This window comes from Pollachius pollachius, assembly GCF_949987615.1.
Source record: "Pollachius pollachius genome assembly, chromosome: 13".
Lineage (NCBI taxonomy): Eukaryota > Metazoa > Chordata > Actinopteri > Gadiformes > Gadidae > Pollachius > Pollachius pollachius.
Genome location: NC_136946.1, coordinates 9,360,839 through 9,388,233, shown reverse-complemented (window position 1 = coordinate 9,388,233; position 27,395 = coordinate 9,360,839). Strand labels below are relative to the sequence as shown.

General features: G+C 47.3%; 3 protein-coding genes and 1 pseudogene across 4 annotated transcripts in view; all 4 read left to right on the top strand.

Moving 5' to 3' along the window:
- The first annotated feature begins 777 nt into the window (after positions 1-777).
- pdik1l (PDLIM1 interacting kinase 1 like) lies at positions 778-7,487 on the top strand. Its single transcript, XM_079750141.1, has 3 exons — positions 778-911; positions 2,502-2,797; positions 4,187-7,487. Exons 2-3 carry the CDS (start codon positions 2,513-2,515, stop codon positions 4,925-4,927), a joined length of 1,026 nt encoding a protein of 341 aa, XP_079606267.1. The 5' UTR covers positions 778-911; positions 2,502-2,512; the 3' UTR covers positions 4,928-7,487.
- A 603-nt stretch (positions 7,488-8,090) lies between these two features.
- On the top strand, positions 8,091-9,988 carry LOC307084859 (replication protein A 32 kDa subunit-like; the record flags this gene model as incomplete). Its single annotated transcript, XM_079749363.1, has 9 exons — positions 8,091-8,106; positions 8,223-8,272; positions 8,449-8,544; positions 8,638-8,755; positions 8,911-8,987; positions 9,337-9,444; positions 9,541-9,612; positions 9,710-9,804; positions 9,904-9,988. 9 exons carry the CDS (start codon positions 8,091-8,093, stop codon positions 9,986-9,988), a joined length of 717 nt encoding a protein of 238 aa, XP_079605489.1.
- Positions 9,989-10,234: 246 nt separating this feature from the next.
- Positions 10,235-15,118, top strand: LOC307084646 (nuclear inhibitor of protein phosphatase 1-like; the record flags this gene model as incomplete). The annotated part of the gene is given in 8 exon segments (XM_079749112.1): positions 10,235-10,327; positions 10,329-10,438; positions 11,397-11,457; positions 11,862-12,015; positions 13,400-13,650; positions 14,206-14,350; positions 14,554-14,618; positions 14,741-15,118. Coding segments are annotated over 8 exon segments (1,257 nt in total).
- Positions 15,119-23,111: 7,993 nt separating this feature from the next.
- The window catches only part of LOC307085376 (forkhead box protein O3-like), a 7,304-nt pseudogene continuing 3,020 nt past the window's right edge, over positions 23,112-27,395 (top strand). The window contains exon 1 of the transcript in view: positions 23,112-23,642. The product of the transcript in view is annotated as a forkhead box protein O3-like (transcript). The remainder of the gene's footprint in view (positions 23,643-27,395) is intronic.

Here is a 27,395-nt window from a genome sequence, read left to right as displayed (position 1 = left end):
TATATTTCTTTTTCACAATGCAATGTTTTCTACCTCACAATGAAACAATATTGTATTTTCTGTCTTTATACTTGTATTTTAAATGTAGAACTCAATAATATATATTTTTGTTGAATTCCATAGGTAAAGTTCACAACTATGCCTTTGGGATGTTTTCAGGGTATGGGGTGCGTACAAAAGACCATATCTATATTTAGCAGAGAGGACACACCCTTTTTTTTTTTGTGTGTATGTGTGTGTGTGTGCACGCACGCCTGAGTGTTCATGCATGTGTTAGTAGATGTTGTGTATGTGTACTCGTAAATGCATGTGCTGTGTATGTGTATATGTATGTGTGAGAGAAAGGGAGATGGGTAAGGATAGGTGGCGGGAGGGTAACCGTGGTATACTAATGGATGTGAAAACCTCTCAGTTCCAATACTCCCATAAGTGTGTGTAAAGACACTGCATATGACTGATGTACAGCCAACAGCATGCCATTGTTCTGTAGCTAAATGTAATCTTTGTTTTAGTTCTCTGCATTGTTTCCAGCTATGAAATCATGTGTGATTCAATGCAATGGGAAATAAAGACTTATTTAAGAGAATAAACATGTTTACCTTGCTCAATCTGATCTCGCAACCTTACCCAAAACATTTTTTAAGTATCTTCAACACTCAAGTGTCGACTATTTAGTAAGTAAGTGTTGTTGAAGCTTAATATGACAGACAGGGGGCAGCATTTCACCGTTCTTGCCAGGGGAATAACCCATACGTGCGCGTGCCGGAGCCGCTCTCCCAGCAGTTTCGCGGCACAGGGCAGGCAGCCTACTGTGTGGCTGCGCGAGAGCGGACAGTATGTGGTGGTGGTGGTAATGGCTGCCAGAGAAAGTGAGACTGACAACAAATGAATCCTTGAGCGAAGACCGAAAGGTGAGTCGAGGACAAAACTTCTACCATGTGACCTTAGGTCGCTCCTTCCTAGAAGCGTTGTCTTTTCTCGGGGTTTTGCGGATTCGCGACTTGGTGCGCAGGTGTGGGTCTCTGGCTGAACGCGAACGTGTGGATGACACACACACACACACACACACACACACACACACACACACACACACACACACACACACACACACACACACACACACACACACACACACACACACACACATCGTGTCCAGAGGACAATAAATGGTCTGCCGCATATGATCTCTGCCATGCCTCCTGTGAACACTAATACAGTCCACCGGTGACCTGCTTGTTTGGGTTATGAAACGTGTCGATGGACCTGGTTATCGCTGTTGATGGTCTTGGTTCGACTGGCACTCTTTGTTAGCGCGTGTCTTCATTAGCTAGCTACCTCCTTGAAATTAAAGCGAGCTGACGTTAGCGAGGCCAAGGAGCTGTTAGCCTGTTAGCCAATCAGCTATGAGTGGCTCTGTCTGTTGGAGGAGCCAGGGAGCTATCACAACGCGAACACTTGCTTTTGCTTCCGCGTTTGTTTTGGCAAGCTCGATGTAATCGATTAGTTATCGCAGGTAATCAAATATGAATTAAATTACCATCTAGTCAGCGGTCAAACTATTGAGGATCATTTTGAAAGTGAAAGTGAGACGGGCTTGCTGCCAGTTGTGTCTAGCAATGCTGTCTCGCAATACTATACACGCATTGTTTGTTTTGTAGTGCTAAATAATGATGGCTGGGAAATATGGAGTTCAACTGTAGCCAATGTTTTGCAGATTAAACTGTTACATTCATGTTGATGTTTTAAACTTCTGGTGTCGTGACGTAACGGGTTAACACTAAAGGGCTCCTCTGAAACTTCTCTCAGCAGCCTCTAAAAGTGAACGGCCCTTTTGAAACCAAGCAATGTCCCTAAATCAATGATGTTACAATGTAGCAATGCAGTTACTTCTTCAAAAAGTAAATACAGTGAAGGCAGAGCTCGGTGTCATCATTGCACTGATGAACGAGGGAACTCGAGGTCGCTGGAAGGTGACCGCCGACTGTGCAGGGAGCTCTCCTCAGCTGGATGGGTGTGCCCAAGTTCAATGAATAGTTAGCCACGTGTGTGGATTTGATAGTTGGTCCAACATCGAAACTGTACTGTTCGCTGTGGGTTGTTACATCCATCAGGCTTAATTTAGCTTGCTTTCTATCACAATAGTGTGGCCATTACTTTTCCTTACATTTCCTTCCTTTTCTTGTCCATATAAGATTGTAATCAAAATCTATAGTAGCCGTTTTCTTATTAATACATGTTATGTATTAAAGTGTCTTGATAATACTGGGTATTCCGTGCAAGCCCAAATTGTCAAGGAAATTCAGTCCAATAGACCACCAATTAACTTTAACGTGTAACTCCCTGTGCCAAATGTATTTTAGTTTAGAAAAAGTTATTGTACATACATTATTTGGTTGGGGGTTAATATCATATAGACGTGGGTCGCTTTGATCCTTGGTTCTCTGCATGTAACCCATGTTATCTCCCCCCCCCCCCCCCCCACACCCATCCCCCCGCCACAGTGAGGAAGAGGATGGTAAGCAGCCAGCCGAAGTACGAGCTGATTCAGGAGGTGGGGCGCGGCAGCTACGGCGTGGTGTACGAGGCGGCGGTGAAGAGCACGGGGGCCCGCGTGGCCGTCAAGAAGATCCGCTGCCACTCGCCGGAGAACGTGGAGCTGGCACTGCGCGAGTTCTGGGCGCTGAGCAGCATCCAGAGCCAGCACCCCAACGTCATCCACCTGGAGGAGTGCGTGCTGCAGCGGGACCAGCAGGCCCAGAGGATGAGCCACGGCTCCAGCTCCCCGCTCTACCTGGAGGTGAGCTTTGGCTTGGGAATTGAGTCGGGACGGAGCGGTGGCTCTAGCGTTGTTGCACCGTTGCGAGGGTGTTTGTCGACGGAGTGGACTTGTGGACTCTGATCAAGGTGGTGTTATGAGGCTTTGCATAGGGATTAGTTCTAATCTCTACAATACCTATTACCATTAGCTTCCCCCATGTTATCGTTGTAGCCATCGTTAGCGGTCTAGATCAATTCAAGGGGATTGTTTTGAAAGCATGGCCGTTGTTTTAACAGGTCTTTAGGGATGCATTGAATGGAGTTCTGTTTTGGGCCGGCCGTGATCTCCTGAAGCCATGCCCTCCTTGGTGGTGGATGTGATGGAGGCCGTGTCTGTAGTCCAGTTCTTGCTTTCAGCCCAGTGCCTGCAGTGTACCTGCCAGTGCTCTGGGGGTGGGGTGCTGGTGGTGTGTGTGTGTGTGTGTGTGTGTGTGTGTGTGTGTGTGTGTGGGGGGGGGGGCTTCCCGGCAGCGCAGGGCCTTTTGTCCGTCCCCCCCTCATTAAGCTTTTTGCCGTGTTGACGTTGGAGTCTTTCCCAGAAGCCTTTTGTTCTCCTGCTGTTGTGAAGCCCCCGAAATGTTCCAGTGCACATTTACAAAAAAAGATGATAATGGGGACAATCATCTGACCGGAGCGACGGTGGGGTAAATGGAGTTAAAGCATGCCCAAGGTCATTGGTATGTTGGAACGATTTGTGACACTTTTGCTGATTGCAGAGGTTTAATTTGGATTTGCACATTGCTGAAATATGTTGATCCCTTTAGTTTTGTACAGTGGGATAGATCCAACACGTTTGGGTAAACACAATTAGTGCACACTTTCATTAAAGATCAGCCCTTTAGTGAAGGTCCTTTTGGTAATGATATTTTTTTCAGTGTCATCTGTGCCACAATACAGCTTCTTTGGGGATGATTTTGTGCTCTTGCTGTCAAAGGAAAGAGCTGTTGGTAGATGATTTAAAGATGAGAAGCATCTCGCAAGGCTTTGATGTAAAAAACAAACGCTGAGGGAGACGGCCTCAGATTGGCTTTCACGTTCAAATCTAGAACAAACACACACACAGACGCACACAGCGAGAGGCATCAATAATCATGAATGCCAGCTCTATGCCGACTGAATACTAACTTGTTATCAATTAAGCTTGTGATGTGTATCTGTTTTTTGTTCCTCTTAAATGCTTCTTTAGGGAAATGTGCTTCAGGCAGTGTCGCTAATAATTCTCGACGGCATCGCTATAGATTCCTCTTTGATCTCAACAACGACTCAGAATTCAAGCATGTGATGTTTTCCCCAGATACCCCAATCGTCTTCCTGACGCTTTTACCTGCGTCCTTGTGCTGCCATTCCCCCCCCCCCCCCCCTCCTCTAGCTGGTGGAGACCTCCCTCAAGGGGGAGATCATGTTTGACCCGTGCTGCGCCTACTACCTGTGGTTCGTCATGGACTTCTGCGACGGCGGCGACATGAACTCCTACCTGCTGTCCCGCAAGCCCAGCCGCAAGACCAACACCAGCTTCATGCTGCAGCTGGGCAGCGCGCTGGCCTTCCTGCACCGCAACCAGATCATCCACCGGGACCTCAAGCCCGACAACATCCTCATCTCGCAGGGCCGCACGGCCGCCGGCTGCCCCGAGCCCACCCTGAAGGTGGCGGACTTCGGCCTGAGCAAGGTGTGCTCCTCCTCCGGGGTGAACCCCGAGGAGCCGGCCAGCGTCAACAAGTCGTTCCTGTCGACGGCGTGCGGCACGGACTTCTACATGGCGCCCGAGGTGTGGGAGGGCCACTACACGGCCAAGGCGGACATCTTTGCGCTGGGCGTGATCATCTGGGCCATGGTGGAGCGCATCACCTTCGTGGACGTGGAGACCCAGAAGGAGCTGCTGGGCAGCTACGTGCAGCAGGGCACCGAGATCGTGCCGCTTGGCGAGGCGCTGCTGGAGAACCCCAAGATGGAGCTGCTGATCCCCGCCCGGAAGAAGAGCATGAACAGCCACATGAAGCAGCTGATCAGGGACATGCTGTCGGCCAACCCCCAGGAGCGGCCCGACGCCATGGAGCTGGAGCTGCGGCTGGTGCGCATCGCCTGCCGGGAGCTGGACTGGGACACGTGACCCGGGCGGACAAGACCCGGACCCGGACACGGCGTAGACTCGAGGCGAAGCACACTCCCCACGTCTTGGGGACATCCCTTCAGCAATCGGGTTTTATTGTAATCTATTCTAATTGGAAGGTTCTCTCTAAGCTAACATAATGAATGAGGACGGGATCTATCCGCCAGCACTGCTAAGTGATTCCTTCCTAGAGTGGTTCGTCCTAACAGTGCAATCAGTTGACAAGGGAAGGGGACACATACACACACGCGCACACACACACCCCTAACTAAATACCCACCTGCACTGCTTTATAACAGATCCTATCCACATCCACAACCCTTACCTAAACCTAGCCATCTCTATACCAGCAATAACCTTTTCAAACAGACAACTTCTGTTTCTTTCAAATCCTACACATCCACACACATGGTGCTGAATTGTGATATGTAATGCAAAACGAGGCCGTACCCTGTGAACTTCAATGTAAACACACACACGCTTCCATGCTTCAACATTTGGTGTGCTCAATGGAATCTGTATCTTCGGTGGAACCAGTTCTTTTTTTACCCCTGCACCCTGGTTGGCAAGCGATTTCAATGTGGCATATTACCACCAGCATCTGACTACTCCTTTATATTTCTACACAAAATATAGGCTGTGTACAATATGCCGCACCAATTAGTCACACTACACTTGTGAAGTCCGTGAACGAAATGCTCAGGTTAACAATTTGCAGGATTTGTAGACAAACATTTTTGATTACACCTATGGGTAAACTTTGGTGCTTTCAGATAGGCTGTTCTTTCCCCCTGTGATGGCAGTTGGTCTGATGTTGGCTGCTGTTGTAAGTGGGGCTGGGTGTTGGGTGGGGCCCTGTTAGCAAGCAGCGCTCAGCCGGTAGATGCCAGTTCACTTCCTTCTACCAACAACCATGTCCCACCAGATTCGTATCGCGGAAAGACGGTAGAAGATTAGGTGTTTTGGTAACTTGGGACACTATGAGGAGGAAACGACATGAGCAAGTTCACCAGAACCTCTAATGACCGGCCTGACATCCAGATCAATGAAAGTCTGTAAATAAAAAAAAAGATGAACAGGTTTCGATGTCCATATACTTAACTGACGACTGTGCTTGATTTGTGTCAATCTACGAGATGTGACTTGGAGATTTGGAAGGGAAGTTGAATTCAAATGCCTGTGATTTTCTAAGTATATGTTAGATGTGGGGGAGCTTTAGTAAATCTGAATGCACTTTTTGTTCTTTTGGTTTAAATTGTTATTTTCTTTTTTCACTCCCCTCTGTCTCTTGGGGTATTTTGACTGCGTTGGGCGAGATGGAATAACTGCAATCAACGGTTGTTTACCACCAGGAATGAACACTCATACACACTCCGCTCCGCAAGCCTCTGCATGGTAGTTTTTTTTGCCATTGTAAACCATTGTGTCCAAAACTCCACACTGTCAACGTGCGCCGTTCCCCTCGACCCCAGGATCTCACCCCTAATCCCATTCACCGTGCTTCCGACAGTCATGCTAAGCCTATTAAATTGTGGGTGTTGGAAGAGGGATCACTCTTTCTTTATTAATTTATTTCCTTTGAGGTCATGATTTCATAATGCGCTGTTAAGGGTGTATTGTCTTCCATAACCCCCCCAGATATAGATCAAATCTTTCAATATTAAGTCTGGCCTTAAATATGCAGTCTCATGCATTGCCATTTGCCACTGCCTCATTATTGTTCAACTCGCTCATCAATTTGCTCGCTCACGATACAGGTGCTGGGGGACGTGCCCTAGCACTGACGCGGCCCCTGGTGTGGTGTATGTGTCGTCGTTCTATACCCCAGGGCGTACTTAAGTGCATACAGAGGGCATCATTAATTAAACACAAGCTCACCTGAGTCACTGCGCTAGACAGTTTCGCTGTGCTGGAGGAATGTGCTCTGTCCTCCAGACTAGACTCTTTATGTTCCAAGGCTCCAAGGCCAGTGTTCAGACATATTTTGATGGACTGGGTACTTAAGGCAAGAGCCGGTTGCTTTCCCTTGTCTCAAACTAGATAAACAACTGCTTGGCACCCCCCTCCCCCCCTTTTTTTCTTTTATGTAAATACTGTACATGATCTACAGTGAATAAACATGGTTGATGTACATTGGATTGTGGATGTGTGCTCTGTTTTCAAGAGCCTTGTTTTGTTGAAATGTAATTTGCTGTGATGAGTTTGTTTTTGTACTCTCAAACTCTGCGGCTTCCATTTATTTATGGCAAAAAAAAGTGTGGTATATTTGCAATGAATAATTCTGGGGTGTTGAGATTAATTATACATTTTCCACTGGTTTAACGTGTGTGACTTTGTGTGTACAGATCGGTGGTAAAAAAAGCTTCCTGGTTGTCTTGGGGCCATCACCTTTGGTCTAAAGATACAACACTGTTTCAGGTCCGAAGTGCAGCAACCATTTGCTAAATATTGAACCTTAATCAGAAATGCACAGGAATTTACAGCCAGGACTGGTCTCTCACTTTTGTACCAACAATTTTTGCTCTTGCCATTGTCAAATTATTTTTAACAGATTAAATGAAATTTATCTTAAATGTCTGTAGAACTGATTTTTTGTTCTGGAACCGAATGCATAACTTTGATTAGTGTTTTCATTAAATTTGATGCACGAGTTACCATTAAAACGCCTTATTTGGTGGAAACAGATTGGCAGTTAATTATATTGAATGCACCTCGAGCCTGAAAAGACACTGGCAGCATAAAATGGACTCTAGGAAAGCATAGGAAAAACACAGGTGTTGCTCATAACACTAATGGGCTTCTATTTTTATGAACCAGGGTATGGTAGACTAGTGAAGAGACCACACATATTCACCATGGAGCACTCTGCGCTGTCATAGCAGGGCAACACAGGTGAATGCTACTAACTTTGGGCAGGTGTTTCATTTGTTTGTGTTAAAGCACCAGCAATGGTCAACGTGTGTCATCATCCCTTGTTTAGTCTAGTACCTGTATCCCGGTACATGCAGACCCATAATTAGTGTTATGAGTGACACCTGTGTTTGTCCCATGATGACGCCTCTGTGATAATGGTCTATTACACCATCTAGCACTGGCCCTGGAAGAGGTCTTGTCCTGTAGTTAAAATAGAAGATACTTGCAAGTCAAACCCTTCCCAACTGTCATGTGGGATCACGAAGGTATGATACTATCTATCTATTTTTAAAGGAGCCGAAATGCCTCATTCTCATCTTGACACAGCATGACGCTAACAAACTGACATAAAATGCAGTCTGATTCAACTCTTTTGCAATAGGCCACAAATTATCGCAACATAATGCTGGTGCAAAAAGAGCCGGCATAACGGTGCGTTCATTTCACAACATCTCCTTAACCATAACCACTAGTGTAATCACAGTTTGTTGTTTATTTGTGTAACCGCTAAATAGTCATGTGATTTAAAACCACAGATCCAAACTTAACCATGCACACCAATGCAGTCCCTTTCTTCGATTTAACACACAATGCACACACACACACAGAGAGCCACGCTTCAGATCCTGCCGTGCACGGTGTCCCAGCTGCTCTCAAGCACAAAGGTCGATTCATACGTAATCGGAGGCCGAGAGGTCAGCCAGGTAGGGCCTCGTTGTAGTAATTCCAGAAGAACATCATAGTTGTGTTGTAAATTTCCACCTCTCAACTGTTGACTGACGTTAATATTTGAGCAGGCCTCCATCGTGGGCGTCGTCAGAAGAAGTGTGCCCTTTGAGGATTACATCCAGTACAGGGTGGATGACATGACGGGCCCTCCTGTGGATGTGAAGCTGTGGGTGAACACAGAGGCCGGTGACTTTGATGAGCTCTGCTGCTAAATATATCTGTCCCCTCAAGCATTTCTCCGTACATCCCTACACCATGGACCCAAATCACACTCCATTTCCATGTTGTTCTTAAGCAGACTTTTCTAATTTTTTCTTTATTAAACATCACACATTACCTAGCGGATCCTTCGCTGTTGTGTGCCGAAGGAAGTCCTGGCACCTACGTTAAGGTTGTGGGAAGTTTACGGGGCTCTGAGGTAAAGTTTTTTTCTGATGAATGCACTAATGTTGTGTGGGGACATTTCTGTTTATAAGATACTTGTGTTTTATTTATCCCATGCACACTGTAACACAGGGTGATTCTGAATATTGGACATGGCAGCAATATCCACGTAATAGGCATCGAAATGTATTTTAAGAGAAAAAAATGGCTAACAAATATACATAAAAGTAAAAAGAACACCAGCAGTAGTTCCAAAGATTGTAAAGGTGGGGAATATGGACATGGAAATAAGAGTTTGTACTATGAATGCAGAGCCATTGTAAATGCGATCGCCATACGGCACACTGGGATAACTGCCTGGTTGTCCTTCTCTGTATCATTAGGGTCGAAGGTCACTGACCGCTAACAACATACGCTGTCTTGAGGACCTAAATGAGATCACGTCCCACATGTTGGAAGTGGTTCAAGCCCATTTGCTGCCTTCTGAGAGGGTATCCTTCTCTCGTTTGGATACGTTTTTAGAAGTAGGAGTACAATGCTCATAACGACTTCAGCTTCTCACACATTTATTTAATTTTTTGAGTTAGGTTGGCGGTTCTCCTTGGAAACCTGTAAACGATAACCACCCATCATCTCGTTTGTCCACCATTCAGAGTGAGGTCAGTGGTTTAGGAAACCAACTTTGTTTGTAACTTTAGAATAGGCCTACTAGCTTGCTTCTAACTGATATTCAATTTGGCTCATTTCCCATGCAAGGTCATGCACGTCGTCAGCAAGTGCTGTTGCCATGAGGGTATCAGTTTGGATGACATCAAGACAAAGCTGGATTACCTCAGTCTCCCAACAATCAGGTAGCTTGTTTTAGTCTGACTCACAACATGTCTGGTTTTCAAACCAACTAAAGCTGAAGTGATCGAGTGATTGGATGTCAACTGTGTTCTTTCACACAGGAGATCCCTGGAGTTCCTAATGAAAGAAGGCAACGTCTTCACAACCATTGACGAGCAACATTTCAAGTCAATAGAGAGTGGCTAAATGCTGGTTGGACATGCCTGCAATTTCCCATTGGTCCTGCTTTGTTTTTTGCTTTGTCAATGCTGTTGAATGTGATGACATTGTGGTGACAGGACTTGGGGCATTTATGTTTTATTTATTTCATTTGTCAACCAGTTGTAGAGGCTTCTATTTTAGTTGCACATTTGTTTTAGTTTGTTTGCCTTTTTGTTCTGTCGTCTCAAAGTCATGACTGGTGACACATTGTAAGAAGCCTTCAACGAGTATATGAATAACTTTTCACAAAGCACTCTGGTTTGTTCTTTATTTAAGCACAATCGTCACATGTTTATGAATGGACTACAATCCCCACGCAGCTGTCTCCGTTGGTCCGCCTCGCTTTCCCAGAATTCCAAGGGAGAGTATTCGAGGCCGGTCGAAAATGGCAGCAGACACAAGCACGAACACACCTCCTTTTGAATGCCCGACATGGTAAGGGCTTAAAGTGTGCATGCGAACCCAAGGTGATTTAAATAACCGCGTAGCCATTGTTTTATTTAACACGCCAGGAATCAGTTGACAGTGAACGCGCTACCGTGCTGGCTGAGGCGATATAAAAATGTAAACAGTGATGGATACCTCAGATGACTGGTCTGGTCAGAACAAATGCCTCCGCAGGGTCCTGCTTGGACCCCTGCGTCTTTTCTGCCATGCGAAAATATGAGATTGCTTTTTCCATGTATGACATTAAACACTGGATGTTAAATGTGGATTGTTTTTCAGTATTAACAATTGGAATCTTAAGGTTATTTAAATGATCGACATAATGCAATGTGATTGACATGAAGGTGCCCCATTTCAACTGATGGCAATATATGAAAAATTAACTTCTTGATAAGCATTTATGCTAATATTATTGGCGTTAATACAATATATAGCAAGCTACCAAAGCAAACGTCCTCGTTAATCCTGGAATGAAAAGATAACATGTCTGCTAAAACCTGTCAAGACAAAGCAGCCCCATGGAAGGGGGCAATAAAAATCCGGAGATCACTATCCAAAGATTATGACTTTAGGAGCATCTGAAGGTGGTGCACTTAAAACAAATGTATGCATCCTAAACCATTAAATGCTTGGAAAAGCCTGGGGACAGGATAGCCTAATGGCATGGTGAACAAGTCTGAGCTGAAAGAGCTGTTATTCTTCATCTGAGCTGAAGAATTCCCCCCATTTCTACTGTTTGTATACATGCTTAAACAAGAAACCTTAACCCCTACATCCTGCCGCTGTGTAACTACTTGCTTTCTTCATCTGTACCTTTCACTGTAAGTTATCTTACAAGTTATTGAAACACCATAAATTTCCCTCTGCAGTTCTTTTTTAAATAAGATGCAAGTTCTGTGTGTGTTTGTTAATTAAGCCAACACAAGCTTGTTATCCACGTCACCAGGGCGGGAAAGCCTCCTCCTGGCCTCCACTTGGATGTGGTGAAAGGAGACAAGCTGGTAGAGGTGACACACACACACACACACACACACACACACACACACACACACACACACACACACACACACACACACACAGCTACTATCACAATGTGGAGCATATTGTAGAAAAAATAGATTCATTAGCACATGCTGATTTAGGTGTTGACAGTTTACGATACCCTTGTTTTAATAACTTTTATGCTAGTGACTATCTGGTATTTCACTCCACTCTGAATTTAATCAACAATATTAGTGCAATCGGATACAGGGATCGGAGCTTGTTTTAACCACATAACTTCACATGCTTTTTAGTACATTATTGTCTTTATATCATTGTTCTTTTTATATACACTTGCAAATAATAATTGACTGAAAAAAACAATTATATCTGACAATGTGTCGGCCTGGTTTTCCGCACCTCTGCCCAGAAGCTGATTATCGACGAGAAGAAGTTCTACTTATTCGGGAGGAACCCGGACTTGTGTGACTTCACCACAGACCACCAGTCCTGTTCGCGGGTACACTCTGCGCTGGTCTACCACCGCCATCTGAAGAGGGTCTTCCTCATAGACCTCAACAGCAGTAAGGGCACACTATTTATTTATTCATTCATACATTCTTAGTGGCAAACAGACTATACATACTGCACTGCACTCAGCATAGTGATGCCTCAGGGAAAGTGAGCAACACACAGGCTGGTGTTGTTAAAGGATATAAGCATCTGGCATTGACATCAATGACAGATGCAATTATATGATATATGTAATCGCAAATTGACAGACACAAAACAAACCCACCTGTATTTTAAAGGCAATTGTTTTAAACAGAGCTGGGTATGGCATTGTAGCATAGTGATCTACACTTGTAGGTGATTTAGGGGAGGGGATTTATCGGACGCCTATTTAATTAATGCTAACATTTTATATCTCGGTAGGCTGCTTTTATGAATTGTAGGCATCAGAGTGGGTTAATATGGTCTTCATAAGATTATTAGTGTAGAACAACTAAAACCAAATGTGTTCAATGTCTGCGATTGCATTGTTAACTGGGAGCGCCATGACAGTGGATGATTTTGTGTTTCTGCTCATTTTGAGTGAGCGATTGGAATCGACATTGGAAGCAAATGACCTTTTATGAACAGCTATATCATTGTAAAACTGATTTTCTCTTAGGCTTACTCTGACACCACAGCAGGTTTAAATAGCAGGAACAAGTGAAACATGAAGCAACTTCTGTGCCTTTAACCCAATAAAATCAACCAACAGCTATCAGGGCTGTTGAAAGTGCCTATTTAGCTACACAGACAAAAGGAAAACCCAGTACATTGGTTTCTCTCACAAGCCGTGCGCTGACAACTTTGTGATTACACTTAATTTGAAGGTGCTCAGTATTTCAGCTCTTGGGTGTATCTCAATTTGCGAGAATTAAGTAACCACTAACCACTACTGTTTTTCTATTCTCTACCAGTAGAGTTGGATTTGAAATCCCTCCTCATTACATTAATGTTGTTAAGAGCATTTACTGGCATTGTGAATAAAAGAGATGTTCTGTCTCTAACCCTTAGAGGATAAGACAGAAGATATATATTATTTCGGGCTGGCAAGCTGGATCTTTAAAGAAATCCAGTGTTTGAAAGCCAGTATCAGGTATAATCCAACATTAGAATGCTGAATGCCTATCACACTGAACCTGTGATATGTATATGCAAAATATACACAAATAAATAAATTAAATATTCATACTCCAGGTTGACCTTTATTGATACAGACCATAATCCTCTTGATTATTTTCTGACTAAATATTTTGATATAGTTTACAATTTTAGATTTCAGGGTAGCGATCCAGTGCCTCCACGAACACTGACCACTTCCCATACAACCCTATACAGCCTACGCCAACAAACGCCAACAAACCAGCTAGTATTATGCTAGCACAGCTCTCTCTCTCTCGCTCGGTTTGTCCCCAGCGCACGGCACCTTCTTGGGTCAGATCCGCCTGGAGCCCCACAAGCCCCAGCAGGTGCCCATCGACACCACCGTGTCCTTCGGGGCGTCCACGCGCGCATACACCCTCAGGGAGAAGAGCCAGCCAGCCAGCGGGCTGGGCACCGAGGCCAAGGCTGGAGGAGGAGAAGGAGAGGAGGAGGAGGAGCAGCAGCAGCAGGAGGAGGTGCTGAAAGGCCTGCTGGGCTTGCCTCAAGAGGAGACTGAGTTAGAGGTGAATACATATATATAGGTATGTTTCTAGATATAGAGATGTAGTTATTTAAATATGAAATCGATTTTGCATTGTTTTATTTAAATGAGAGATTGAGATTAAAAATATTTTTCACGATCATTCCTGTTCTTCTCAAGATGGCGGAATTGAGAGTAAGACCTCTAGTCTCACTTCTCAAGACGGTGCTATTGAGTGACACCACTAGTCTCATGCTGCCGTGTCACTTCTCAATACCGCCGTATTGAGAGTGACACCATTAGTCTCACTTCTCAATACGGCGGTATTGAAAGTGCGGTATTGAGAGTGACGGCGCTAGTCTCACTTCTCAAGACGGGGGTATTGAGAGTGACGGCGCTAGTCTCACTTCTCAAGACGGGGGTATTGAGAGTGACGGCGCTAGTCTCACTTCTCAAGACGGCGGTATTGAGAGTGACGGCGCTAGTCTCACTTCTCAAGACGGTGGTATTGAGAGTGACGGCGCTAGTCTCACTTCTCAAGACGGCGGTATTGAGAGCGACGGCGCTAGTCTCATGCTGCTAATTCTCCTGGGAACAGAATCTGACAGAGTTCAACACGGCCCACAACAAGCGTATCTCCACGCTGAGCATCGAGGAGGGCAACCGGGACGTACCCCGCCCCAAGAGGAGGAGGAGGAGCTCCCGTGTCTCCTTCAGCGAAGACGACGAGGTCATTAACCCAGGTACGAACATACACATGCGCACGCACAAATGCATACGCATGGACGCACACATACACTCACTATCTAGTATCCTATTCTACACATTATTTTGGATTGTTCATGCTGTTTGCTTTTCTTTTTACCTCAAATGTCATTTCCTATGCACGTGTGTGCTAAGACTGGGTGTAATGGGAGTTTCTCTCCTTCTCTGTTCCCTACCATAGAGGACGTGGACCCCAGTGTTGGACGCTTCCGGAACATGATACAGACGGCTGTGGTCCCCATCAAGGTAATGTTAAGGCTCCGCTCACCTTCGTGGCTTCATCACAGTGAAAACAACCAAAGGGTTTCGAGTCAACACTATATTTCTGTTTGTATTTCTTTGTTTGGCTCACCTTCACGCCTCAAAAGAAGAGAAAGCTGAGTGACCCAGTGGAGCCCCCAGGCTCAGAGGACGCCCTTGGCCACAGGACACGCCCCTTCTCCCCCCGGGCCGCTGGGGGTCTGTACGGGGACCTCCCCCCGACCAGCAACGAGGCCCTCAACCCCGCAGCCCTGGCCCTGGGAGGGCCCACCGTTCTGGGCAGCGTCCCCAACCTGGCCCCTGAGGTGGATCTGAGCCCCGTCCCAGCACGCCCTCCAATCAGGCGGGACGCGGCTGCACCTGCGTCCGTGCCCACGCACACACCCGGACCTTACGCCGCGGAGGCGCTCAACGAGCCGTGCAAAAAGAAATACGCCAAAGAGGCGTGGCCGGGGAAGAAGCCAACTCCTTCACTCCTTATATAGCCTTTCCTCTCCCTGACGCCGGCTTTGTTTCAGGTTAAGCCTGAGACTGGGGGAAGACACAGAAGCTGGCAGCGACCAGCTGTGAAAGTGACGTTTACAGAGGCAGAGGTAGATTTATCTTTGATTTTAAGACGGTTATGAGCAAAACCCAGAAAAATATATGGAGGGAAAGATGGGCGTTTTAGCTTGTACCTTGCATTCAATTCAAAGATTTTCTTTTATCATTGCTCTTCCAAAGCAAGACTTTGGTAACAGACTTTTTCAAACCATTTCGTTTTGTGTCCTTTCTTCAAATTTGAGCTTGTGCTATGATAAATTTTTGTTTTTATTTTTTCAGGATTGATGAATTCTACCTTGGTCACAGTATGTCGGACCAATATTCCTCTTCCTTCCAAAACTAAAACGTCCAAAGCCAAGAACTAACCAGACGTTTCAGTAATCGACTAAGATAGGGCTATGAACTCTGGGGCGTGGTTGACTTCAAAAGAAGACCAATAAAGAAACTGGCATTTGTAACACACTCAAATTGATGCTTTGGTTTCTATTTTTAGAAGAGATTGTGACATTTAAAGCGGAAGCCATTGTCAGCTACTTAAGGCTGCATCGGAGGAGCGGGTTTTTTCATTTTCTTGGGGATAATAGGAGGAGAGGATGGGCTGATATTAGACATTGTCTGCGTTTGATATTTGTACAATAAACTAATCCATATGCCTCTCACTCTGCCGCACGTGAAGCGCTGTGCTGGAGGATTGGCTAGTCCCAGGAGAAATCTCCCACTGTGCGCTCACTTTTACCTTCATGTGTTCACTTTTGAGCTGCCAATAATAGTGACATCCCCCAGCTGGAAAAAAAAGAAAATAGCTCAAGAGTGATAATAAAGTGGTGCTTTTTACTTCCCATAAACTGATTTGAAAGCATGTTTTAAGCACACTCGAAATGTGTCACCTTACTTCAGTTACTTCACATGGCAATGGAAAACTTTCCTTCCTCAGATTTCAATACCACTCCCTCTCTCGGTATTGCGTTTGAATGAGTTTGCCCTAATTGGTGTGGCAGTCATAGTCTAGAAAAAAGTTATTGGTTTTTAGATCCAATATTACATTTTAAATTCTTTGTGGGGGTATGAATATGTGTAGTCTCTAATGGTCTTCAGTAATCGTTGCTATATCATTACGGGCTGTCTGTTGTGCTTCAATCATCCGTTGTTTAACATAACAAAAGCAGCTTCTAAAACCATAATTACATCTAGAACTTTTTGTTTTTCCACCAGAGGGCAACGTGTGTTCTCACAAATATCTTTACTTCAACGCGATCGGCCTTCCTCGCCGAGTCGTCGCAGAGGGGGGAAAGAACAGGTGTAACTCATTATGTTAATAATGGGTCTGTACCGTCACGAGATACACCTGGGTTCACCTCGCGCTTAGACTTCTGAGACAAAGGCCTGTATTCTAATTCACATGTAAATACTTTCGAGAACAATTCATTTTGTATCAGAGTAGTGAATAGATTAGTCTTTCGTATTTTTCAGTCGTTGCAAGGTTTTGATGCAATTTTCTGTCACGAAGGACAAGGAAGACGAGCACAGAATCGAAAACCTTGTTTACTAATATATTTTAAAATGCATACTTTTTTAAGCTAGCATATAAAGTGATTTTATTATTTGTTTTGTATCATACAGGCTTATTTATTTACTATTTTATGTTCTCTATATTTTATACCATTTATAGTCTTCGTTCGTTCCGCATGAACGAAGACACATTACCTGCGTTCCACCTGTAGGGGGCTCTCGGGTTCTTCAGTTTGTGTTCCTCTGTGCAGCCAGTACAGATAAATGGCACCTCGTTAATCAAATCTGCATGAGTGCGCTCAGGTTGCCATGGCAATAATTATCAGAGCTGCCTAATTAACTTCCTCAATTGCTTAATGATATACGACCCGGCGAACTCCCCTATTTTTTCCCCCACTTTATTCCGAGTTGTGTTTTTTTTTTTTATTCCTTTATTTTCATTCTTCAGTGTTAACCCATGACCATTGAGATAATAGAAATGAAAGATGAATTAGATTCAAAACCACATTATTTCCTCCATAGCCTCTCGGCTGTGTTGGAACGTGGGCGAAACTGACTGATGGCCAACTTTAAGACCCCCACCCCCCTCACTCCATAAGAAAACACAGGAGCTGAAATGGCATGAGCGTGTGGCATGTATTTGTGGCGCAGCTCTTACGTGACTGGACGCCGCCTTATCACCATCCCGTCCCTCACCCACAGCCTCTCCCCTCCGCCCTCCCCCTTCCTGCCAGGTACAAGTGGAAGGGCAGGTGACCTCTTTTGACAGTTGACGGAAGGTAGGGAGCAGAGAGTCTGTCGCCTCCGATCAGGCCAGTCGCTTCGGCAAAGGCAGCCAGGCGGAACTTCAGGAGACAAGTGGAGACGGGTGGGTGGGGGGGCGGGGTGGGGTAGGGGCAGGGGGGGGGGGGAAGTGTACCTGGGTGACACACACTATGGCACCCTGTCACACAGCCACGGGGCGCTACTGTCTCCCGCCCTTTCTCCAAGGCAACTTCCTGTCATCGTGCGTCGCGCAAACGAACTAACTACTCACGCCTTCACCGACCATCGGAGAGTTGAAGTTTGGTGTCTTTACCCCCAGCCTTTCAGAGGTGAAGCGCTGTCGGGGGGCCAGATACTTGACGGTGACCGTTTGTGTCGGCTGGCTCCTCCCCCAGCTTCTTAGGAGTCTTGTTGTGTCTGGCGATGGTGTTGAAGGTCACTTGCCATGTCGGACCGCAGGACCCCAGATGGGTGCTGCTTGGGTGCTTGGGTATCAGAACCGGGTCATGCAACCGACCATAGGGGTCGTCCCGGGGCGGAGTGGACTGTGTGTGTGTGTGTGTGTGTGTGTGTGCGCGTATGCGTATATATGTGTGTGTGTGAGACCATCCGGAAGTTTCTCCTTTCTCCGGATCAGGTCCACTTCTTTGCAACAAAAGTGTTTGGGGTCCAACTCCAGACGTGTGTTTTCCAAACTGCCAGCTACCAACACACGGCTGGCACGCTGTTGTTCCCCCCCCACCATGCGTGCCCGGCCCTAATTGTACCAAACCTCACTTAGTGGTCTATTCATTTTTTCTCCATGGTGGAATCCATCCAAAGTCTTTAATAATACAGTTTGGCTTTTGTTTCCTTTGGAATCAACATAAAAAAAAGACATAAGAGAGGGGGGGGGGAGGGTGGATGGGGAGGAGGAAGAGGGGGAGGAGGATTATCTTCGTGGCACCTCTGTACTTTTTTTTTCTTCCTTGTGTGTATATACTTTTATTTTTTCCCTTCTTCTTCTTTTTCTGCTTGTGAGTGGATTTCATGGTTGGGAGTGCAATTTGAAATGGGATTAGCAGTAGGTGTCGGGTTGTGTTAGCTAAAGCTCTTTGTGCCAGCAGGTATGGCGTCGGAGAGGAGGCTGTCAACGGCGTCTGCCTACACCTGCAGCCGCCTCGCGCGCTGCAGGCACAACATTCCTCGGATATTACCGCCGCCGCCGCACTCGTCAGGAGGACTCTGAGAGGTTCGCTGGCACAATGCTGTGTATTAAGGGAAAAAAGTGTGGTTTCCACCTATTTAAGAGATAAAAAAAAATAAAAGAGGCAGGCAAGAGAAAAGCATTTGTTTGCTGGACTGCTTCAAACGTGAGCAGGTCGCGTTCCCCGAAGTCTGCCAGAGGAGGAGCTGGGGTGAGGGGATGGGGGGAGAGAGAGAGAGTGATGGGGGGGGGGGAGAGAGGGAGTGTTGGTGTTGGGGCCTCGCTTGCCCCTGTGCTTGCCGTGTCTGTCTCTCTCTCTGCAGGCGCTGCGCAGAGACAGTAGAAGGCCACATGGTTGCAGAGCGGGCCCGGGCCCCGGGAAGAGACACATTCCTGGGATGGCCGTCGGCTGTGGAGCGGGATGAGGTGCCCAACCCATCCATTACCATTGCCGTTTGCAGATCCGTGCACTCTGCGAACGCGCACGTACGTATGCACGTAGGCCCTCAAGCGTGTGTGCGCATGAACACATGCACACGCACAGTAACGCAGAGGAAGACGTACCCCTGCATACACGCATGCGCACGTGCACTCATACATGCACTCAGAGTTAAACAGACACACACACACAAATACTGATGGACACAAAAAAACACACGAAATAGACTCACGTGTGCACACAAATACACACACTTGCAGAGAGAGACAAACAAACGCACACACACACACACACGCACAGGAGAGTCAAATAACACAACAGAACACTCTGTATCTTATTTAACTAAGGTCGTCAAGGAGGAAGTCTGAGGCCTGTAAGGAAGGAGGGATCAAGTCTATAGATTGACAGAGAGATACATGGTGTGTGTGTGTGTGTGTGTGTGTGTGTGTGTGTGTGTGTGGGGGGGGGGGGGGGGGGGTCAGCAGCTGACTGACTGAACCGCTTTACCCCGCGAGGCCCAGAGCACCAGAGCTAGCCAAAAGCTGTTTAGCGCGGGAGCCAAGTGCTAACAGCATCCCGGCAGAACCCCAATTCCCTCCTACTCGGGAGAGAGAGAGAGGGGGGGGAGAGAGAGAGAGAGAGAGAGAGAGAGAGAGAGAGAGAGAGAGAGAGAGAGAGAGAGAGAGCAAAGAAAGAAAGCAGTAGTACGAGGCGTATTGACTGCTGGCCACGGCTGCCTGCCTCTCGCCTTGTCGCTTCCCGCGGTACAACATGCTTTAGCTTGAGGAGCGGCGTGGCCCGACTTTCCTGCTGGGGAAGACGTGTTTCTCAACCGTTGAGATGGCCGCAGGGCTATGCTACCGAGAGGGAGTGGTGTGTCTGTGTGCGGGGGGGGGGGGGGGGGGGCACTACTGGTAAACACATTAATAATTTCGTCCGCCATCCATGTTTGTCTCTTTGTTTTAGTCCCACTGTTTGACTGTGTTAACTGTCTTTACCATCTGCCTGTCTGACTGCTTCTCTCCCCGTCTGTCTGACCGCCTGTCAGTCTGACTATATGTCTGTCTTTCTGCGCGGCCTTGGGGCATCAAGCCAAAGGCAAGGTGTACGCCTGGGAACAAGGTGGGCGTGTCCAATTAGTGTTGACTTAGATAAGGAAGGGGCACCCTAGCAATGGGACAGGTGCTCTAACAACAGACCCCGGGGCGGGCTGCAGGTGTGGCTACTCTGAGGTGAACTCAGGTGATGAAAAAGGACACACACATACATACATACATACATACATACATACACACATGTGTGTGTTTGTCTTTGTGGGTGTATGTGTGTTAGTGTTTGGCTGTGTGTGTGTGTGAGCGTGTGTGTGAGCATGTGTTTGTCTTTGTGTGTGTGTGTGTGTGTGTGTGTGTGTGTGTGTATGTTTGTGTGCGTCAATAGGCTGAGGTTCTCCCCTGCCTGAAGGAATACTAGCTTAAACCATCTGTGGTTAGGATTTTTGCTGTATAGTATACATCACACATACCTAGACAATTCTTGGAATCCAACTTGCAAACAACACAATTGCACACCAATAGGCTACTTGTTCTCACACACGCACTAATAGATTATCATCTGGCGACCTGCAGGCGTGTGACTGCGGTCTGATGACGAGGAGGAGGGCCTCGCACGGAGCAGGGCGCGAGGCCCAGGCCTACCGTACCTACGCACGCACGCACACTCACTCGCACCATCCTGGCCCGGTCCATTCCTCTCCATCGCAGTCACACTGCATTCCTCTAACAAGTTTGCTGCGGTGAGTCAAAAAAATAAAAATATATCCCCTCCAAAACCGCAGCGCCATGTGTTTTGAATTTTGCCCGTTTCTTCTCATTTAAAGCATCTCCCCGTTTTTTTTCTCCTATTCTACAACCCTCCCCCTCTCCCTCTCTCCCTCTCTCTCTCTCTCTCTCTCTCTCTCTCTCTCTCTCTCTCTCTCTCTCTCTCTCTTTCTTTCTCACTTATGCACACTGATGGTTTCTTGGCGGGCTTCACTCTGTGCCCATTTTGTCCTCATGAAAGCGCCACTTCATTTAGGTGCATTTGAGGTTACGGTTGTCACTGACAACAGGCTGTCAGCGCGAGGCTGCCTCCGTTGGTCTGTCGATGGCGGGGCTGGAAGGAGGGGGCTCGGATTTGGGGTTGGGGGGGGGGGGGGGCTCGGAGTGTTGTTGGGGTTCATCTGACAGACGCATCCATATACGGCAGAGACAGAGCATCCATTGATATAGGCCGGGTTTATAGACAGACAGACACAACCCCCCCTCCCCCTCCCACCAGACCAGATTTATTTGGACAAAAGAGTAGGATCCTAGGGGGGTGCTTTGACCCGCGTGCCACACAGATATCATGGGCCAATGATGAGCTGCGGTCTGATGTACCCGCGGAATTCCCGCCAATCCCCTCTAAGGGTTCGATTGAGTGTGACGTTCACCGCGGCCCTTCTCCTCGTGGCGTTACCACGGTGACCGACGAACTCTGGCTTTTATTAAGCCCACCGCTATTTGAAATGTTGTATTTTAATGAACTCTAATGAATTTACCGCACACTTGCGTGTGTATCCTGTCTTCGGTTGATTATTATGTATTTTTTGTTCATAGGCAAGCCTTTATTTAGCACGCTTATTTAACCGTCCTTCAAAGATCTGAGTTTTCAAACATTTATAAGTTAGACCAATAAAAGTCTATGATGTTTCCGTTTACAAAGTATTTGACTTTTGTAAGTAGCCATATGCTCTCTATTTGGGCGAGGATGTTTTGTCTAACGGTAATAAAATAACATTTTAGCTTTTTTAACGCAATAGGGTAGCCTACGTAAATAAATGGCGGGAGAGAAACGAGAAGCGTGCGTTAACGCTTATTCGCCCATAGCACGGCGTCGTGTGAGCCGATGCTGTCTGTAAACCTGTTCCAGAGGGAGTGACTCGATCCGACCGCCGTCCAATTAGGTGCGAGCAGCGCTTTATTCCACACCGCTCCACTGTAGTGGCTCCGCGCCGCGAGACACTGGCGTGCGCGCAGCCAATGTGGAAGAGATTGCACTGTGACATCTATGAAGAACGAGACAAAGGCTGAAAATAATAATATTTTCTATGACAGCCGTCTTCGGCGTGGCAGAGGAGAGAGGGGGGGATGCACAGCCATGCTACAAAGCCATGAGCTATTTTTCTCTTTTTTCTCTTCTTTCGTCTGGAAATGCTGCGGCTTTATAAATGATTCATGAGGAGCCTGTTTTAGGGCAGTAATTGCGCTCGCGTTGAGAGTTCCCCCACGTGATGAGTGTGTGAGCGGCTGCGTGTGAGAAAGCCGGTCACAAATCTGCAGAGAAGAAGAAGAGCCGCTGAAGAGAGAGAGAAAGAGAGAGAGAGAGAGAGAGAGAGAGAGAGAGAGAGAGAGAGACTCCCAGAAGGAGGAACAGTGAGGACGGGGGGAAGTCTATTAATTCCGGGAGTTGATCGCCCCGTCTACTTGAACCCGCTCCGCGCGCCGTCCTGACGGGCTTCCGTCACCGCGATCAACTGTTGCTGCGACGGCGGAGGAGCCATAATAAAGACATCTGAAGTCTGTGGGAACTGGGAAGCAAGTGGTGCACGGGCTGAGCATGGATTTCTGACTGCCACTTCCTCTGTCACCCCTTCGCAGCCTCCTCAAATGTCTCTGGTTCTCGGAACATGGAAGAGGTGACTGATGTTGTTGTTGATGTGTCGAGTACACCTCCTCCCTCTCGCCCCGATGTGGTGTTACAACGCTGTTCTAGGAGAATGACCGTGTTTCCCACCACTTCCGGCTTTTTATTCTCGCTTTGCGATCCTCGTGCGTGAAATCCAAACAGCGTTCCGCGTCTCAGAGATTAGGCGGGTGTTCTGGCGTCTCCACTTTCAGGTAAAGAAATTATCACTGGAGGTGGGATTTTTTTTCTCCTTCTTGCTAAGTGACCTTGCCGGGGTTCTCTGGCATTGTTCTTCTGACTAAAGAGGAGAGGGGGGGGAATCATCATGTTGATGATGGAGAACAACGGAATGGACGCGCATCAGGTTGATATCGACTCGAGAGAATTTGAAGCCCTGCACGGCGGCCGGCAGCGGACGTGCGCCTGGCCGCCGCGTCGCGAGGATTTTTCCGGGCAGGGGGGGACAGCCGAGGACGCGTCGGCGCTGATCCGGGGTCTACCCTCGGTGTCCGTCAAAGTGGAACAGTACAGCGTGTCCGCGTGCCGGGGCGAGAGGCAAGGTGGCGCGCCGCCGCCGACCACGGAGATCAAGCACCCGGCCGGCGCCCTGCAGGCCGCCCCGCTGGTCGCCGCTCCCGCTTGCGTGTCCGGGGCGGCGCTCGACGTCGCCGGCCAGCTGCGCAAAGCCAAGTCGTCCCGGCGGAACGCCTGGGGGAACCAGTCGTACGCGGATCTGATCACGCGCGCGATCGAAAGTACCCCCGAGAAGAGGCTCACGTTGTCACAGATTTACGATTGGATGGTTCGCTTTGTTCCTTATTTTAAGGATAAAGGCGACAGTAACAGTTCCGCGGGATGGAAGGTAAGATAACCCCCTGCGCGTGGACTGTGTGTCTGTGTGTTTCTCTGTTTTTTCTTTCTCGCCCTCTCACTCAAAATCGACATTCTTCAACTATCTCTGTGACACTATGTATCCAAGACCCATCATTAACATCTAACTTAGTGATGGTTTATGGATCTCTCCACATCACTCCCAGCCCCGCGTGTGTAGTGGGGGGCGGTGAGCGGGTTTGGAAGGGTTCACTGGGTTCACGCTAGTATTTTTGGAATGCAGCCTATGGTATAGGAAAAAGCCTCCAAAAAGCACACAACAATGCAACCCTTTCCCTCCCCACACCACCACCAGCCAGCTCCCACTGATACTCTAGTTTTACGCACTGTAGAGCGTATTTTCCAGGCGTCAGTGTAGCCAGTGTGTTCGTGTGTGAGTTCTGCACGGTGTGGGTGGCACGAGCCGGTCACAGGGTCTTTCCTGGTCAGTTTGGAATCATTCGGCTTGAGCGTCGCACACGCTGTTTCAGCGCTCGCGGGATTTAACCGTTTCAAGCCCGCGCGCGCGTGAGGATAGGCCTGTGAGCAGGGGGGCGGGGTAGCGGTGCCTCGCGCCCAGCGTGGAATTACGCACGAGCTGTGCGATTGGACGGCTGCAAAGCAAGGGGATTTTAGACGAGACAATAATAACAGATGATGACATACTATGTCACACCGAACAGATGAGAGCAACAGATTATCCCTCAAACTCAAATTAATATGAGCTTAATCTAATAGATTGGTTTGGTTGTAATCTACTTAAATTGACCACCCAGTTTAATTTAGTCTTTTGTTTCCAAGCCCTGTAAAAAAAACACCAAAAAAAAATCCGTGAAAAGAATTAGTTTGGCAACAGTAGATGTATTCGTTTTGTCAATCATTAGTAAAGTGTGAATGTATACATACTTAACACTGAGCAACTATCGTACTGTCTTCTTCGTTTTCTGCCAAAGTTCAACTCAGCTGAACTCCTGGCACAGAATAGCAACGGGAAGAAAAAAAACCAGTGTCAGTGAATAATGAGAGGATTGTGTCTAGATAAGGCCCTCATCGTAGGTGTACATATCCAATAGTTAAAATCCATCTTGCCTATGTGTCTATGGCCTGGAGGTTACACCATTGTATTTCAAACATATATCATGTTCTTTTTCCTTTTTCGTATCTGTCTTTTAATCTGCACTGAAACTTGAATACAGGATTACAATGCAAACCAGTCACTCCACTTAGAGCCTCTTCACACACGCACGCACGCACACACACACACACACACACACACACACTCAAGTGTACGCACGCACACACACGCACACACTCAAGAATACGCATGCACACACACATACGCACACACACAAACGTTCGCACAAAAGCACACAAACAAACATACACGCAAATGTTAGACACACGTACATATGCATGCACACATTTATACACACACACTGGCCCACACACACACACACTGCCCCCCCCCCCCCCACACACACACACACACACACACACACACACACACACACACACACACACACACACACACAAACAGACATATCTTATATCGGACTAAACATCTCCCTGAGTAGCGGGCTGACAGATCGGACGGCGTGTCTTAAGAGTTCATACTCATTCGTACACGACTCTCAAAGCAGCCCTGAGCTGCGATGAACAATCACTCTGTCTGCACACACACACCGCCGCCGAGTGACTGATAGCGCCTTGGCTAAGAGAACAAAGTGTCACTAAAGGGCGGTTTGTCATTTTGAGGCGTGGCGTTATGAATTTTAGTCCCACCACCATGGCAGCTTGACAGCTACTCCACCATGATGGTTGAACATTGTTTTATTTTTTTTGTCGGCGCTCTGTAAACTGCTTGGAACCTATGGAGAGGGGAGGGGAGTGCTCTGTCGCGTGAATAAAAATAAAGGTCCTCCAGCCACAAAGAAGAGGTTGTGGTGTAGGGTTTTGTATGGACGTGAGGAAAGGAAGGTGGGGGGTGGGTTGGGGTGGTGGACAACAACAAGGCACATGGATAGCAAAACAACTTAAGAGTCGGAGCTGGGCGGCTGAAAGCCCTAATGCTTCGCTTCTCTTCCGTGGTGTTTTTAACGCAGAGTTGCGTCCGAGTTTCCCACGTCTACATCTGTTGCTGTCCTCTCGCTGGGTCTGTACACACAAACACACACACACACACACACACACACACACACACACACACACACACACACACACACACACACACACACACACACACACATGCACACAGACTAACAGGGATTACCGGTCCCATAGCTTTCCCTGCCATAGCTAACCCCAAAACATTCTGTAATAAGGAAAAGGTTTGTATTAAGTATGGCAAGGGGGAAACATCTTTCTACTCTTAATAAAATTACAATTTCATTGAGGCACAAGTTCTTCGAAATAACAATACTCCAATTTCCATGGTGAGGTTTAAAAATTGGATTGGAAGCGAGGGATTGGATAGGAGGTTGTTTGTGTGTGTGTGTGTGTGTGTGGGGGGGGGGGGTTCCCATTTCCTTGTTTGTGCTGCCCAGGGATGCCCAGGCTGATGCCTGCTCAGATCCCAGCAGAGGGGCTTTCTGTTTGGGTGTGTTTGATTGGCTGGTTTTCTAGAGAGCTGATTGGTGTGTTGAACCTCAGAGTACGGCAAAAACAACTTGACTCAATCATAAAAACACGTTCCAAACACAGACAAATACACTCACACATACGGAGACACACACAAATACACACACACATAAGCACATATAAACTCCATCCACAAATATGAACGCACACACGCACGCACACACACACACACACACACACACACACACACAAACACACAGTTTTAGATGCACACATGCTAAACTGTCACAGTTGGCAACAATTTTAATGAGATTCTAAACATACTGGCACGGAATTAAACACGGTCTCTCACACACATGCACGCACAGAGGCAAAAAGTGAACCCCCATTCACACACACACACACACACACACACACACACACACAAGGTTAACAAAAAACAATCCCTCAACATGTGATGCTGTTTATATAGAGAGGGGGGTTGGCGCTAATAGATGCAGTAATGTGTGTGCGTGTGTGTGTATATGTGTGTGTGTTTGATGTCATGTCTGTCTGTCTGTGCGTTGTGTGTGTGTACGTGTGTGTAATGATGAAGTGAGGTTAGTATTGACAGACAGAAACACTAGAGTCTGGTGGGTGTGGAGAGGGCTGGGGGGGAGTGCAAGAATAAGATACACTAAGACTGGGGCTATAAAAAGAGTCTCAGTCTTTAGTAGAGCTCATGTAATCCCGTCAGAGGGCTGGTGGTGGAGGTGGTAGTGGTGGAGGAGGTCTGGGGATGGTGGTGCTGGAGGAGGAGGTGGTGGTGATGGCGGTGGTGGTGGTGGTAGTGTAGGAAGACTGGTGGTAGTGTTGGGAAATGGCTGGTGGTGGTGGAGGACGAGGGCTGGTGGTGGTGGTGGTAGTGGAGAAGTACTTGGGATGTGTGTGGTGGAGGACTGGTGAGGTGGTGGTGGTAGAGGGGTGGTGGGGAAGGACTTGTCTCGGCCCACAGGGGTCGCTGGGTTTACTGGTAACGGGTGTCTCCTGTTATAGCGTCCGATACATTATGTGCTCCGGGCTTGTTAAGCTGGGCCTGGCCATTCACGCACACGCACACACACACACTAACACACAGATATTGACACACCCACACACACACAAACGTGTGAAAGCCCACACAAACACA